General features: G+C 43.6%; 2 protein-coding genes across 5 annotated transcripts in view; one reads left to right on the top strand and one right to left on the bottom strand.

Annotated features, from left to right (window-relative positions):
- Positions 1–2,004: 2,004 nt before the first annotated feature.
- Positions 2,005–6,726, bottom strand: ARMCX3 (armadillo repeat containing X-linked 3). Of its 3 annotated transcripts, none has more exons than XM_029930537.1 (4): positions 6,589–6,726; positions 5,987–6,094; positions 5,621–5,693; positions 2,005–5,028 (listed from the first exon to the last, which is right to left on the bottom strand). In XM_029930537.1, exon 4 carries the CDS (start codon positions 4,881–4,883, stop codon positions 3,744–3,746), a length of 1,140 nt encoding a protein of 379 aa, XP_029786397.1. In that variant the 5' UTR covers positions 4,884–5,028; positions 5,621–5,693; positions 5,987–6,094; positions 6,589–6,726; the 3' UTR covers positions 2,005–3,743. The 3 variants fall into 3 exon arrangements, with proteins under 3 accessions (XP_029786397.1, XP_029786396.1, XP_029786398.1); XM_029930536.1 differs by having other exon boundaries at positions 5,987–6,066; XM_029930538.1 differs by lacking the exon at positions 5,987–6,094.
- Positions 6,727–11,872: 5,146 nt separating this feature from the next.
- The window catches only part of ARMCX6 (armadillo repeat containing X-linked 6), a 3,201-nt gene continuing 1,244 nt past the window's right edge, over positions 11,873–13,829 (top strand). Inside the window, exons 1-4 of one of the 2 annotated variants that reach the window (XM_029929946.1) lie at positions 11,873–11,981; positions 12,282–12,359; positions 12,739–12,816; positions 13,127–13,670. In XM_029929946.1, coding sequence (XP_029785806.1) covers positions 13,261–13,670 — 410 coding nt within the window. In that variant the 5' untranslated portion in view covers positions 11,873–11,981; positions 12,282–12,359; positions 12,739–12,816; positions 13,127–13,260. The remainder of the gene's footprint in view (positions 11,982–12,281; positions 12,360–12,738; positions 12,817–13,126; positions 13,671–13,829) is intronic. The other variant, XM_029929948.1, reaches the window with a different exon arrangement.

Raw genomic sequence — 13,829 nt, 5'->3', positions numbered from 1 at the left:
GCAAAATAGTTCTGGTTTAAAGGCAAGGAAGAGCCACAGTTCAGAAAAACCGGAAAAACGCTTTAGCTTGGGATGTGATGTAAAACGAATGTACAAAGATAACATTGAAAATAGTATAATCATTCTTTAAAAACATTTTCAAGGGAACTTAGCAGAGAAACTAAACAAACGGAAGCACAAACACAATTTGCCTGCACTTGGGATGTTTATTGAGGCAAGTAAAATATGAATTTAAAACAGGAAAGCCACTTTTCTGAGCCTTGAAATAGTATGCTCTGGGTGACAATTTATAAGAGAACTATACTTCATTTTTGTAAAATTACCTTTGGACATTTGTCTAGGATAGACTCACTTAATTACTCAAATCATTAGATGAGAACAAATTCAAAATATCCTCTGAGTTCTTAATTTCCTCAGTTTCCCAGGAGCTGCCATCATCTCTAAAGAAAGGACACTGCCTCCTCCCTGCCCCCATGATCTGCCACAATCACGGCCACAATCCTAGAGCTGTGCCCTTCCCAAAATGACTGAGAGTGGCAGTCTCCAATGTGAAAGCATCGGGACATTGGCATGTGGCTTGGCTGGCCATGTGGCCTGCCTGGACCAGGCTGTCACACATCTGTCTCACACAGCACTTCCCAAGATCTGGGCTATTTGGTTCCAAATAATACCAGGTGTGGGACATCAAAAGTACATGCCGTGCACATAGGGCTGTGCCATGCAAAGACTTGTTCCTTCTTGGTCTCTGTTCAACCAGAGTGTTAGAAAATTTTTGGCATCCACTCACACCTTAGGCTGCCACATTACCACAGCAATGAGGATTATTATTTTGTATTAAATGCCCACTGTTGTGTGACCTGGTGTCATGGAAATTTAATGGTCACAGAAGCACAAAGAGACTATATATATAGCCAGTGATCTTCCAGAAGGAGGAAATAAAGATAGAAGTGGGAAGGAAGGAGAGGGGAACAGAATAGGAAGGAAGGAGGAGAAATCTGCCAGAGCAGATGGATGCTACTCAGGCCTGAGCCCCTACCACATAGTGGCTTTCTATTAACCTCATTTTTACTCACATTTCAAATGAGGTTAAGTAATTAAAGTCACTCAGCACCCCAAATTCAACATGGCTTGATGTGAATGGTTTTTAGATGGTCAAGCTACACATTTGGGTCAGAAAACAAGTGTGTTCTCATTGCCTCTCTTTTCTCAAGTATTTCTGTTTTCTCAAGTATCTCTGTTTTTTAGGAGAAAATTAGAAAGATTTGAAATCAGACTGAAAATTTATGTACAGTATCATCTAATTTTATGTATAGAATATATAGAAATATGGATAGTGAAAGTATCTGAAAGTGTATACACAAAGCCTCAATTCTGTGCTTCTCTCCCCAGCCTCCACAGTTCTTTTTGCACCCCTCCACTCATACTCTGCACCTCATCTCCAGGAAATCACGTCCACTCCCATGTCCTCAAGTACCATTCATTCTCTGGTGGCTCCCAAGTCTTTATTTTTCCTCTGAGTTCTGGTTAAATACATTCAAATGACAATAGGCTGTCTCCATCTGGATGTCATATAGATTCTTCAAACTCAATTTATTTTAAGTGGATTTGCCTTCCCCTCCCAAATCTTTTTCTCCTCCCTAATAATAAAGCAAGAAAAAATGTTACTTGCTTTTCCCATAGCCCATCCTTAAAACTGGTGTCAAATGAGTCTTCACTTTTACTTAATTCAATAGATTCCCCATATGCAACAACTTTAAGCCAACCAGTTCCTGACCCTTTTGTCTACTATAGACATTAAGATAAGTATATGGAAGCCTGGGGATGAGAGCAGTTGGGAACTTAAAGGAGGATTTTACCCTTCCCTGATCTCACTAAGAATATGCTGTGGAAGCTGGTGAGATCATGTCTGAGGAAACACTGAGCCCTTGGATATATGAAAATCTTATTCTTTAAGAAATTATTTTAACAGTTGTCTTGGAGGAATGACAGAACTCTACACAGTAGTCACTTAATAAATTCTAACTTTTATTGTTGTTATTATTTATTAAATGACACTGACACATGGCAGAATGCCCCCAGCAAAACAAAGGCCACCCAAAAACACTATCGACCCTACATTTTAGGGAATTAAGGTGTTTATTTTTCTTAACTGCTCTGTGCCAGAAGTTTCGAAGTATTTTGCACATATTACTTAACTTAATCCTCATGACGAGCCCCGTTTTTATCACTCATCTATCATTTCAGAGAGGAAACTTCACCCATCTCATTTTTAATATAAATTCTTTTTACATTCAGTACATGCTCCAATCCCCTGCTTCATTCCCAACACTTTCTTTTTCTAAAATTTGCAAAAAAAATATTTTATACAAATAAAAATATATAGATGAACAAAAAATAAAAAGGTAAAAGATCACTCATTATCCTTCCACTCAAATATAGTCAGTTACTGTTTGGATGTCTATAATTGCATAATCGTTACTGTCTACTTTAAAATATGTTTCATTATCTTCAAAAAAGAAAAGGAATCGTTCTACGAACACTGCTATCTAAACTACCTTTCTCATTTAACAATGCAGAATGAAGCTCTTCCTGGGAATGATTTGGATCAACATATTTATCATATATATTGTGTGACCTTTCCTGAATTTATTTAACCATTCTGGTGTGCTAGACACTTAGTTGTTTCCAATTGTTACCGTCTGCGTCTGGACAGTGCTGGGATGAATAGGCTTGTACATATAGCCTTTCGCCAATTATTCAGTTATTTCCTTAGGACAAAAGGTTTACAAACTTTAAGGCTTATATGTATTACCAAATGGCCCTCTACAAGTCTTGGGCAAACTCAGTGTAAACTCATTCCTACCATGAAGATTTGATAGGGTCCATTTACCCACACCCTCGCAGACACTGCACAGTTGGTGAGAGAGGAACCTCTATATGAATTCCAATTATTCTTTCTAGTCAAAAATATTTAATGGCTCTTGGTGTTCAGTAGGATAATATTCAAACAGCTCTCCACAAACTGGATGCTCCTCAGCTTTCCAAATTTATTTACTTCCATTCCTCACTCTAAGTAGACAGGTCTCTTAAACGTCATAAGAAAAGGGTTTCTACCTCCATGCCTTTCTCACCCTAATGGCCCCTCACTCTAGCTCTTGGAATGCCCTAACTACCTACATCATTCAGGACTCATTTTAAATAGCTGCTTCCTCCATGAATCTGTAGCTGACTACTGTATCCCACAGGAACTTTTGCTTCCTCAGTGCTCTGAGTGCACACATTTGACAATGAGTATATGGTCCAGATATTATTATCTATTTGTTTGTATATTTCTTATCTCTCTAACTAGATTATAAACCAAAGCACAAGGATGGTTTCTTTCTTCTTGTTTTGTTCAGCATTAATACGCAACTTTATTGATGATACACAAATAAAGTTAATATAAATGACAGGAGGGAGCTTACTTATGACCAACTAGTTCACTGTCACGCAAAAGAAATAGTAAAAACATTTCAATCTAGGCAGCGAGATAAAAAGCAACAAACATGTTTTCAGAACAGGTAGTGCCAGTCATTCATCCAGCTTAGACCTGAAGACCAACTCAGATAAACATCAGCATTGATGATACAACGATATTCATCACTCAAAATTGGCAGCTGAAAGGATTCCTTTACCATATAAACAAGGTGGAGAAAAGGAATAGTTTACAATGTGTGTTGTTTCTAACCTACAAAATCAAGAATTTATTCCTGGCTCTTTGGGAACATATGATCAGCCAGTTTGGCCATGAATTTTCCAACTTTTACTTTCACCAAAAAATCGTGGTGACTTTCTATCCCCAGAATCTTATCAGCACATGCTTGAAATTCTTTAAAAAAACAGAAAAGTGAACCTTCACTGAATTGATTCTGAACAGGTTCATTTTCTTCCCATTTAAAATTGTCATTTATGTTTTCAAATATGACCAGAAGTTTAAGAATAACCTCTTTGTTCTCCTTCTTATTAAAGAGGGAACCAAGTGAAGATGGTACTTGGGCCTTGAGCAGTTCTCTAGTCATGGCTGGATTTTCAGCCAAATTCAAAAAAAGTTTCAAAACCTGAAATTTGGTTTCTTCATTTCCTGCTGAAAATAAACGAAAAAAGTCTGAAATCGAATTAGCAAGCATGTGCTGATACTCGTTAGTAACAGTCATATTTGTGAGCAATCTTAGTCCAGCCAGCTGCACTGATGAGTTCAAGCGAGAAGTGATTGTGTCATCACACACTTGATTCATGTATATCTTAAGCCTGCGCTGATTTTCAGCATTCACACTCAAATTATTCAGGACAATTAAAGCCTTTTCCTTAACTATGGGATCCCGAGTATTAAGAATTTTTGCAACAATCGGGAGACCACCCAGATCACGAATAATATCTCTGTTAAATGCATAAGCAGCATTGTTACCTAGAGCAATTAAAGCTGCTTCAAGAATATATGGCTTTTCAGACATCTCAACCAAGCAAAGAACTTTCTGCAGCTCTTGAGGGGACAAAATAGTATCATCTGAATTGGGGGAAGCCCGTTTCTGAATAGCCCTACGAGCCCGAGTAGCCCTGGCCCTTGCTCTGGCCCTTGCTCTGGTTCCAGCCTCAGTCCCAATCCGGGCCCAAGGTGGGTACCACACTATACCCTTGTTTTCACTGTTGTCATCATCATCATCAGACCAGTCATTGTACCTGGCCCCAGGACAGTCTCCAACATCATCCACATCCCCAGACCCACCCTCAGCCATTTTCTCCTTGTTCTGTTTTCTTCCCCGGGTCAGTCTATAAATGCAATAGCAGGCTCCAGCCCCAATCACCAGTCCTGCAGTCACCCAGCCTACTTTCCTGGCGTAGCCCATGCAATCGTCCCTGACAATAGCAGGGACCAAGGAACAGAGTATTCACTCAGGCTGGGAGAGGAGCACTATGGGCCTCGGTGCAAGGCTGTGGAAGGTGATGTCTTCAGCCACTTCAAGGACACAATAGCTGATACTGGAGATGGACCTGGGGCAAAGGAAGGAAATGGGGTTTGAGTTGCCCCATGCAAGGAGTTGCACAGAAGGATGAGAGCGTAATAAATGTGTATTGGTAGGAAATGCAGATTGTTAACAAACCCTCTGTCCCCACCTCATTTCACCCTCCCTTTGCCCTCCCCAGCCCACCCTCTTCCCAAGCCTAGATAAAGGCTATGGAGCCCACAGACTCTGCTGAGACCTCAGCCACCCCAACCTCGGGTGTCCCCAGGGAGTGGCACTGTTGCACAAATCTCCTCCAGACAGGCAGTTTGTCCCTTCTTCCCTCCCCTGGAGGTGTGCCACACCCAACAACCCTTGCAATCTGTAGAGAAACCACACTAGTGAGAACTGAGGACTTGATGGGTTGTCTGTTCACATTTGTAGCTTTCCTGACTCACCATCCAGGTTATCAGATTTTTTGTTAACCTCTATGCCATCCAAAGCATGCACAAGCCTGCCCCTTCCCTAACCTGAAATGGGAGGGATGTTAGGAAAATTAAGTAGAATTGAATGAGCTTGTCCAACTGCAGCTTATTCCCAGCCCCTCCTCCATTCTAGGCAGCCCCCACACCGACACCGACCTGTAGTCTACAGATCCTGGATCCTAGGAAACTTCCTCCCTCGCTTCAAATGGTGCCACCTGCTACAGCAGACCTGCAAGATGACAGATCGAAAACATGGGGACTAAGTACTGTTGAGAGAGGAGGATTATGAACAAACTCTCTGATAGGTTTCCCTTCTGTCATTCTTCACCCCCACCCCACCCCCGCGACACACACACACACACACACACACACACACACACACACACACGCTGAACGCCATTTCACCACAGTCCCGAGAGTGCAAGAAACACACTCAGACTCAGCCCTAACCTAGATTATTGCCATCTCTGGTTTCTCCCTAACCCCACCACCGCCCTTCTCAGGGTCCCCAGATAGCCTTACTTTCAAATCGACCTTCACTGATTGGTGTTAATTTCCTTCCTCTTTTCTTGCCTGGTGTAGTGCCGCAACCTACGGAAAGACTGACAATCCAGGAGAGGTTTGGACCCCCTAGACACAGAGCCATGGTCAGGAAGACACAGCCACAGTCAGAAAGACGGGAAACGGCCGCTACGAGAGCTCTTGGTGGACGACCAGTCCCCAGAACATGACACTCTTTCCTAATTCAGAAGCCTGGTTGTCAATTTCCCACCCCTATGAACCCCTCTCAGGGTTCTGCTGACATATTCACTTTGCACCGTCCCCCTCCCCAAATTCCAACCTCTTCGCCGCTGGCACTGTCCTGAAGGACCGGGGGCCAACACCCAGACCACAGATCCCTTTCCATATTACGGCCTCGGCTCCCAGCAGATTCCCAACTCCCGATATCTGGGCTCCTCCTCAGACAGCCCCCTGCGCACCATTTCGCAGCATCGAAATGGGCTGTAGGCAGGACAGATGTCTTGGAAAGCCGGCGGCGAGAAGAGACGACGGAGGCGTCTCAGGACCCGCGACGGTCTCCGCCCTCGGCCATCCCCACCTTATGGAATCTCCCAGGCACTGACCTGCAAGAATCCGGGACAATTTCCTTCTTTTCCTCCTCCTTCCCTCTGCCGCAGGCCTGCTGGCCCTCAGGGCAATGGGGAGCTGGTACTCAGACGGGAACAAGGACCAGAACAAGAAGGACTTCTGCACACGTCAGCTCTTGGTCACGTGACGGCTACGTCATCCACCAACTCGGGTCCCTAATTTCCCCTCCCACCAGCAGTGCGGCAGAAAAGGGCCCGCCCCCCTCCATTCCCTCCCCCATACCAGGCCTTGTTACCCTTTCTTCTTTGCTAATCCCATCTCCCTGTAGTTGTGTTTGCCTTCCTCGGATTACCAGAAAGAGACAGCATCTTCCCCAGGGGCTACTGGACACTTGTACTTTTTGAAAAATTGCCTCTTCCTTCCCTAAACTCCTGGGACAGCAGCCTCTCCTTCAACCTCCCCTCCTCCCAGCTATTAATGTCGACCATTTCCTCTGAAATCTAGTCTCAGAGCTCAAATGAAAAAGCCATCAGAAAAGGACCCTTAGAGTGAGAGTGTGTTTTTTACTTTCTTAACACATTTTTGTCCTTTTTGTTCTGGCCTCTCCCACCCCAAGCCTACATTCTTTTGTGAGAAAAAAAAAATTACTATAAAGCTATTTTCATTTGAGGGAGGCGGGAAAAGAGTGGGAGTTGGAGAGTGATGTTGGGTGATGGCCTCCAAAAGCCCCACATTTTCTCACTCGTGGGGAGTGTTACACACCTCACTCCAAATCATCGTGATGTCTTCTGAGTCCTAATACATAATATAAACCCTAAATGAGCTCATTAGAGTGTCTGAAATTGCAAAATCTTCTGATGAGGCCAGTCTTTTAAACAGGAGAGCTACAGACTTGCACTTGCATCAGTCAGCAAGGAAGAGGTGTGGAGCCCTCAGAAGCCAGTAACACAGAAAAGGTTGAGTAGAAGTCACAGCTATGCAGTGGATATCTGGCCAAAAAGGCATGCACACTGACAAAGTAAGTAGCATAAAAGAACATTACAAAATATACTTAGGTGCAAATAGGATATATCACCTTTAAATAAAGTAAGTGTTAGAGAAACACTGAGACCAAGACAAAATTGCCCGAACTTGGCATCTAGCAATTAGTGCAAAACAATTCTGCTGACTGGTTTGGTTAACTCCATGATTCACCTATCAGCAATGATCGAACTTTTTTATACTGGGAAAAACAATAAAATAATGTTATTTACTTTATAAATGGGGTATTCCTTAAGTTTTCAGGTATAAGGCTATTATCTGTGTCTATCTTTTATAATCCACAGACAATATGGGAGCAAATCAAGAGACTGGAAAGATTGGGAATAGGGAAAACTCCACAGAAATTCGTGTCAGGGTTACTTCCAGGAGGCAGTACTAGGACATGACTGAAATTTAGCAAAGAGAAACCAAATAAGCTATGTGATTCTGTATTTGGAGAAAGATCATACGCAGCATGGGACTTATTCAGGCATGAGAATGCATGAAAAGAAGAGTCAGAGGAAAGTGTTGCTATTTCCCACCCAAGCACTGTCTGGGGAGAGGGAGTCTTGGCTAAGATGAATAGAACATTCAGCTTTCCTTGGCAGAGCCGTCCCCATAATGTGGAAGAGTACTTCAAGCTTCCTTAGCTGAAAGCCACTTCTTAAGGTGAACCAATGCCCTGGCTCTGATTTCAGGCTCACCTAGCAGCCTTCTGAGGTTGCAGCTTCCCAAGTAGTAGCTTGCCTACAGGTAGAATGGACTGGTAAAACTGACAGTAACCTCCAGTATCCTCTGACAGTTGTATTTCTCAGGATAAATTATTCAGTCATCATTCCTATTAAGACTTAGCTTCCCTTTTGTCCCACTTACAGGGAGAGAAAGGAGAGATGCATGGATTTGGCTGTTCAGATCTAAATTTATACACAAGTCTCTATGGATGGGGGTCTTTCCTATAGAGGCCTCTGCTTGCAGATAAAGTCAGGGTTGATCATGCAATAGTGAGGACAAGACACTTAACTGTAAATACAGCCTTGTGGAATCCTGCCAGGAAAGCCAGGTAACTCTGGTTTAGAATACAATCCTGTGCATCACCATTTCTAAAATGTGCCTCTAAAATGTTTATTTAGTTAATGTGAAAATTACAACGAAGACATTTTGTGGCACATAGGCCCCCAGCATCTCAGTCATAGCTGCACAAATTCCTGCAAATCAATATCTGAAACAATTTATATTTCTCTCTGTGAAAAGAAAGGAAGTGCATATTACATTTTACATACCTTTTCATTTTCCCCGGCAAAAGGGTGAGCATTGTGCCCAAAACAGACCTACTCAGTACTCTCCTACTAAAATTTAAATCTTGAATACAGATTTCAGAAAACACTGAAAATCAGCAGAATTATGGCATCCTGAAGAGACTATCTGTAAATTCCTCCTACCTACACCCCGCAGAGCTGACCCTGGTCTTCAACATTCCCTCACTGTTTCCATTAACCAGGTTTGGTTTTTGTTGCTTGCAACCAAAGTTAACTAAAACAAATTATTTAGTACAAAAACAAATAACACAATACCTAAAGTAATACAGCTTTTTAAAATAACAGTCTTCTATAATTTTTTTCTCAGTCTCTACAATCTCTACATTAGTGTTCCATCTGGGGATCCTCTTGTGTTTAGGGGCACTCTCTAAGCCACCTGTCACATGTGACTACATACCAAGTTGAGCCAAAATGTTCCTTTTGGCAGTGGCCTCACATAGTCTTCTGCAGGGTCAGAAACTTTTAAGAGGCTTGTCTGAAGAATTGCTTAAGGATTTTCTTCTTTTACTTTTGAAATGGTATGTCAGACAAACAATCTGGCCTTAAATAGTTAATGATGCATGTATCAGAGAGCAAAGTAAATTTTAAATACTAGTCTCTAGGTTCCTTGATAGGAATTGTGGATCTAAATGACAAAGGAGTAAAATAATTCAAAGGAATATCATTCCCATGTAGTATAGGAAGTTTTAGAGATGTAGTGGATTCAAATGGGAAAGGTCTGACAGACTGGGAAAATGGTGGTCAGGAGTTATACACAAATAACAGGAAAACATACCGAAGTAAGGGAGGGAGGTATTTTATACTTGTAAGGAGAGGTAAGAGTAGTGCTTTTGTCCTTGAAGCTTTGTTAAGCTTTACATACTCCTTAATTCTTTCTAATGCGTATGTGCAAAACGAACAAAAGCCACTTATATAAAGACTTAGCAGCCAAAAATTGAATAATGGACAGTTAGATTTGTTAGTAAAGCTCTATAAATGGAATTCACCTATCTAGAAGAAAATAAAGGGAGACAAAAAGAACAATATAAGATGATGATGCAAAAGAAATACTGTCAGGGTTTTAGACAGAAAGGGCATGATACTGGTGAAGGAGTTTGGACTACAAAAGTTTTGAGGAAGACCAGAAAGTTGTGATGTGTTCTTGACTTCCGAATATTCACCAGCAAGGCTCTCTGGGCTCCCGGGCTTACCTCCCTAAAGGGCCTTCTCCACGCAGGGGCCCCTTACAGGGGGAGCTTCCTGCTGGGGTGTCGGGTTTCAGTGTTCTAAGAAAGAGGCTGCCTGAAGAGTCTATATTTAGAGTATGACTCCCTGGCAGGGACAGCTGAATGTCTGGAGACTAGTTTCTACTTACTTTGCCCCTGAGTTCTGGGATTATTCTGAGGGGCTTGTAGGAGTGGTGCAGTGAAATTGTCACAGAAGGCAGGGAGTGACTAGGCAGGCCTCTTTCTCCTGGTAACTGCTTGGGATCCTGGAAACTGTGCTTTTTGTGAGGGAAAAATGACAAAGAGTTCAGAGGTGTTGCAGTGATTCACAGTCACCCACAGACCCTCACCACTATCTTCACTGGAAGGTGCTGAACACGAGCCGCTGCGAGGGCAACATGTGGTACATGAACAACAGATCCGGGAGATATCTCACCAATGTCCTGATAACATGAACATTCCACCTGCTGAGCCTCATTTCCATCAGTGGGGTAACAGGGAATTCTCTAACTTATGGATTATTTATGGGTTACACCATGAAACTTGAGAATAGATTTTCAATAAAAAATCTTGAGTGAAAAACAGGCTAATCTGTGAAGTGACTAATTTCTTTTTTTTAATGTTTTTTAAATTTTATTTTATTTTCCAGAGACAGCACTAGCAGGGGAGGGTCAGAAAGAGAGGGAGATACAGAATCCGAAGCAGGCTCCAAGCTAGCTGTCAGCACAGAGCCCAATGCGGGGCTCGAACCCAAGAACTGTGAGATCATGACCTGAGCCTAAGCTGGACGCTTAACCAACTGAGCCACCCAGGCACCCCTGAAGTGACCAATTCCTAAAATTCATCTGAACAGTAAGATTAATCTGAATTTAGGGTCTGCATAAAGTCTGTCCTTTGAAGCCAGAATGAAAGCCATCCAGCAATCCTCTATGAAGTTCACAGGCATCTGACACTTAATACTATGAGTTCAGCCAAAGAAAGGGAGAGTGATTCACTTATTGAAAATGACCATAATTAAAACACTGACCACATCACTATTCATTCATTTTATCCATCAATTTGTAAATCATATTAAATACACACTGGTTTTGTTTGTAAAGATTTTTTTTTTAATTTTAACAAGCGGTTGGAAACCTGCTATTTCCAGTGCATTCAGTAGAAAATATTTTCAACAGGGTATAAATTAACTTAACCAAATCAATGAGGTCTCCCTATTAGCTGGGAAATCTTGTTTATTACATATATGTGTATCTACCAATGTACATAAATTCTTTTTCCTCCAGGTGAAATAGAGTTATTATATTTTCTGATTATAAAATAGTGTAGCCTGAGTCAATAAAAAAGAAAGGATGAAATAGAACATAAATCTATCAAAAATATTAGTAAAAACCTCACAACTACTTAAGCTTCGGTTCATGAAACCCTCCCCCGCCCCCTGCTCGGAATTTTGGGGCAGAGACCGGATGTGCAAAGGAGTAGAAATTAAGGGATGGGGGCAGGAGTTTCAGAGCCAAGGAAAAGATAAGAAATTTACCCCCCAGAAGTACTAGTAACAGCAGACCCAGGAAAAGATGCTGCCCCATGCTGTAATTAAAGAAAGGCAAATTCGAATGCCACAGAGCCGATGCCACTTCTGGCTTACTGATATTTTTACAGAGGAAAAGAGTGACAGGGCCCCTGTGAACGGGGGAGGTACTGGGCGGGCTGGCGCCTGCCGCACTGCTTGTGGGAGTGGAAACTGGGGGCCAGAGCTCACGCGTGACGTGTCGTCACGTGACCAAGAGCTGCCTTGAGCAGAAGTCCTGCTAGTCGTCTCCGTCTGGGTACCAGCCCCCTATTACTCGGCAGGCGTGTGGAGGAAGAAGGAAACTAGACCCAGACCGCGAGGTCAGTACGAGCCTGGGATCTGCTTAGAGGCGGGTGGGGATAGGAGAGGGCCAAGGGTGCCACGGATCCAGGTTCGGGCTGATCAGGGTTGTGGTCCCTTCTCGCCTACTTTCTAAATAGCGGTGCCCCTCTCCCTCGTGCCCATTTAGTAGAGAGAACTGGTGGACTCTGGGAGGGGGTGAGGGGAGTGAATGGCGGTTTCAGAGACTCCGAAGAAGGTGCCACAACCAGGGCACCCGTGTCCCGAGTGCTGCTCCGTCCACCAAGCACTTCGTTCCCTCGTTCCCTGTCTGTTTGCAGGTTTGTAGGTCTGTTGGCCTATAGGTCGCCTCACAAGTCGTCCTGAGGGAAGGCGCAAACTGCCCTGGGACCATGCAGGTCGGTGTGAGGGCGGGATAAGCCCTGGACTCTGGGTAGGGGGTGGCGATGAGGGTGGGGGAGGAGGAATGGCTGGAAACTGCGCGGGCCAGTCGGAGTCGCCCTCTCCTGGCCCCTTCGTTCTCCACACCCCCCTCCCATTTCTGTGCAGAGAAAGGGGTGTGGCTCCGCCTTTGCTAGGGAAATGGCGGATGGTATCAGGGGAGGGGGGAAACCTGCATTAGGAAAGTCAGGAGGGTGTGAAAAATATTTTAAAGTCAAAGACTGAAAATTCAGAAAAGCGGGTATTAGGACCTGTGTTCTCAGTGCTGATCCATCCAACCACACTTTTCAGTTCCTCAAAGCTGGCTATCTGTCTTTCCATCTGTCCTTATGTTAGACTGTCCATCAATCTCTGTGAAAGGAGCACTGACCACAGAAGACAAGGAAAGAAGGAATTTACCTGACTTTGGTAGAGGTTGGTGGGGAAAACTGCCTGTGAAGCTTTGTGGGTGGGGGTGTGTGACAGAGGAGACTATCTGAAGGTTTGCCTCTCCATGTCATCCTCCTGCATATCATAGCACAGCCCCATCTCATGCCCTTTTCTGTAGGGCCTGAAAGAGTAATGGTGGGTTCTGAGGGTACATAGAGAATGATAAACAAAGAACTACAGGAATAGGTACTAATAATACAACTCTCTCAACCACAACTCAAACTCTACTCTGTTTATGTAGTGAGGTACAAACTCAAACACAGCACAAGGCCCTGATACTATTTTTCAACTATAGATTCATCACAAGAGAGCTACAGGAACCTGAGAGAGGCAGAAAGGACTACACCCCACCATTATCCTGGCCATCAGCATCCTCTTCTATTAGGTGGAACAAGGCCCTCACCGGTCAAGGCTGGGACAGACTTGAGCATGGGCCGGGCTCGGGAAGTGGGTTGGATGGCAGCAGGACTAATGATTGGGGCTGGTGCCTGCTACTGTGTTTACAAACTAACAATAGGAAGAGATGACAGTGACAAGTTGGAGGAGGAGGAAGAGGAATGGGAGGATAACGAGGAGCTGGATGAGGAGGAACCTGAGATTTGGTTTGATTTCACAACTATGGCTCGGCCCTGGAGTGAGAATGGGGATTGGACTGAACCTGGGGCACCTGGAGGCACTGAGGACAGGCGCTCAGGTGGGGGCAAGGTGAATCGAACACACCCAGTAAAACAGCGTCCATTCCCCTATGAACATAAAAATACTTGTAGTAATCAAAGCTTTAGAAATTTCAGTTGTGTCCATGCCCTCTCCAAGTGTCATTCCATTCAGGGGAAAATGTGGTTTGCTCAGCCCAAGGATGCCAGTTTTTCATTTAGCCACGGTATCAATAGTCATTTGGCCAACCTCTCCATTGTTGGAAACACGACCCCTGCTCCCGACCCCGCTATTAAGGAGAAAGCTTTATATGCTCCAGATAACTTGAATGCAAGTATTGAAAA

Source organism: Suricata suricatta, chromosome X (genome assembly GCF_006229205.1).
Source record: "Suricata suricatta isolate VVHF042 chromosome X, meerkat_22Aug2017_6uvM2_HiC, whole genome shotgun sequence".
Lineage (NCBI taxonomy): Eukaryota > Metazoa > Chordata > Mammalia > Carnivora > Herpestidae > Suricata > Suricata suricatta.
Note: the sequence above shows the minus strand (reverse complement) of the source record. Positions and strands in the feature narration are given on the sequence as shown.

What these genes read in the sequence shown, in the direction of transcription:
- ARMCX3 (XM_029930537.1), bottom strand. Translation starts at nt 4,883, where the DNA reads ATGGGCTACGCCAGGAAAGTAGGCTGGGTGACTGCAGGACTGGTGATT.